At 40.4% G+C, this 1,747-nt stretch overlaps 1 protein-coding gene across 1 annotated transcript in view; it reads right to left on the reverse strand.

The window, feature by feature from the left end:
• Positions 1-999: 999 nt before the first annotated feature.
• Positions 1,000-1,747, reverse strand: part of CDC16 (cell division cycle 16) — a 35,320-nt gene continuing 34,572 nt past the window's right edge. Inside the window, exon 15 of the mRNA XM_012811525.2 lies at positions 1,000-1,539. Coding sequence (XP_012666979.1) covers positions 1,280-1,539 — 260 coding nt within the window. The 3' untranslated portion in view covers positions 1,000-1,279. The remainder of the gene's footprint in view (positions 1,540-1,747) is intronic.

Below are 1,747 nucleotides of genomic sequence, written 5' to 3' on the forward strand. Positions count from 1 at the left end.
AACACAGAATAAAAGTTCTTGAAGGCAATTTAAAAGTGCTTCATCTCCAGAAAACACACAAATGATAGGAAAAAAGTCTGAATGAAGATCAATCCAGCCCAAACATCCCCCTAAGCTAAAGCCTGACCTAGAACAAGGCCTCAACTCTCTTCAATTCTCTGAAGGCTGAGAGATGTGAGGAGGCTGTAGAGGCTGGTCTATGAAGTCCAGGGGCGTCTCCATGACATAAAAGTGTAATGTGAAGCAGAAGGTGCTGACGGAGCAGCTTCGAGTGACCCAGGAGTCCTGGCTGAGAGTGGCTACACTACAGATGTTTACGATAGAAGACACCTCCTCCTGTTAGAAGATGCCATTCAGGCCTTTCATACCTGCAAAGGAGAAGTCCATGTCTGGCTTCAAAGCTTCACAGCACAGGCTGTCTGTCATTAGGGGCCAGAGCAGCAGGTGACCTTAACTCAAAGCCAGTGCTCACTGATCATTCTGAAAATCTCAGGGCCCGTCAGAATTATGCTGTACCTACTCTGCCTGTGCTCTGTAAATGGAACAACAAAGCCTGTATGTGATGAGAAAGGTGCTTCACTGCTGCAGAATTTTATCCCAAAACTCATAATCCCAGTCCAATCATGAGAAATACATCAAACAAATTCAAACTGAGAGACATTCAACAGACTACCCAACTGAATACTCATCAAAACTGTCAAGGTCATGAAAACCAAGGGAAGTGTGAAAAACTGTCATAGAGAAGAGAATGCAAAAGAAACATGATGACTAAATGTAGCATATACCTGGATCAGACCCTGGGACAAAAAGAGGACACGATGGAAAAACTGGTAAAATCCAAATAGAGTCTGGAGTTTACTTAATAGTAACTATCGATGCTGGCTTCTCCCTCATGACAAATGTTCCATAGTAATCTAAGACATTAACAATGGAGCATCTGGGTACGGGGCACATGGAAGCTCTTTGTACTATCATTGCCATTTTTATGTAAATCTAAAATTAGTCCAAAATATATCTTTACTGAAAAAGAAAGAAAAGACATAATAGATGGTATACCTTTTTTTATTCCACTACATATAACTACTTTGTAGGTTCAGAGAATCAGAACACGTCTGTTGCAAAGATATGTGACCCAATCTCTTAAGGCAGGTCTCTGTTCCTAAATGTAGAGATGCAGTCTGGGTTCATGGTAAGAAGTGGGACATTCCTAAGCCATGGCAAGGAGATGTGAGAATACTGACCTACACTGGACAAACAGGACCAGGACCACTGTCTGGAGTCATGTGCTATGGTCTGACATGGATGTCTCTAACATCATGTCACTTTCATTCATTTCTATTTCAAAGGTTTCTTCCAAGGAAGGCCTTGAATCTGGAGTTTTCCTTGAGGTTTCCAATGGTGTCAGCCCTGTTTCTTCTGCAGTCTGTTTTTCTACTTCAAATTCCCTGAAATCCCACGGAGGTGAAATAATGTTTTTTAGTGTCTTCATTGTATGCACATCAAAGTCATAACATTTTAATTTGTCTTTAATGTCTGCTCCTAAAAAGAAATACCATAATTAGAATAAAATAAGAAACTCCCTTGTTTATCTGCCATTTCCACCATTATGTAACATTGTCTCTATCACGTAAGTCAAATTGTACTTTTAAGAGCACAACTAAAAATCAGAAGGAAAACAATGTTCTAATCTTCTTCTTTTCCACCACTTTCAAAGGAGGTGCTGGAAGACTTTCAGAATCATGTGTGG

This window comes from Otolemur garnettii, unplaced genomic scaffold, assembly GCF_000181295.1.
Source record: "Otolemur garnettii isolate 467f Iridium unplaced genomic scaffold, OtoGar3 scaffold00161, whole genome shotgun sequence".
NCBI lineage: Eukaryota > Metazoa > Chordata > Mammalia > Primates > Galagidae > Otolemur > Otolemur garnettii.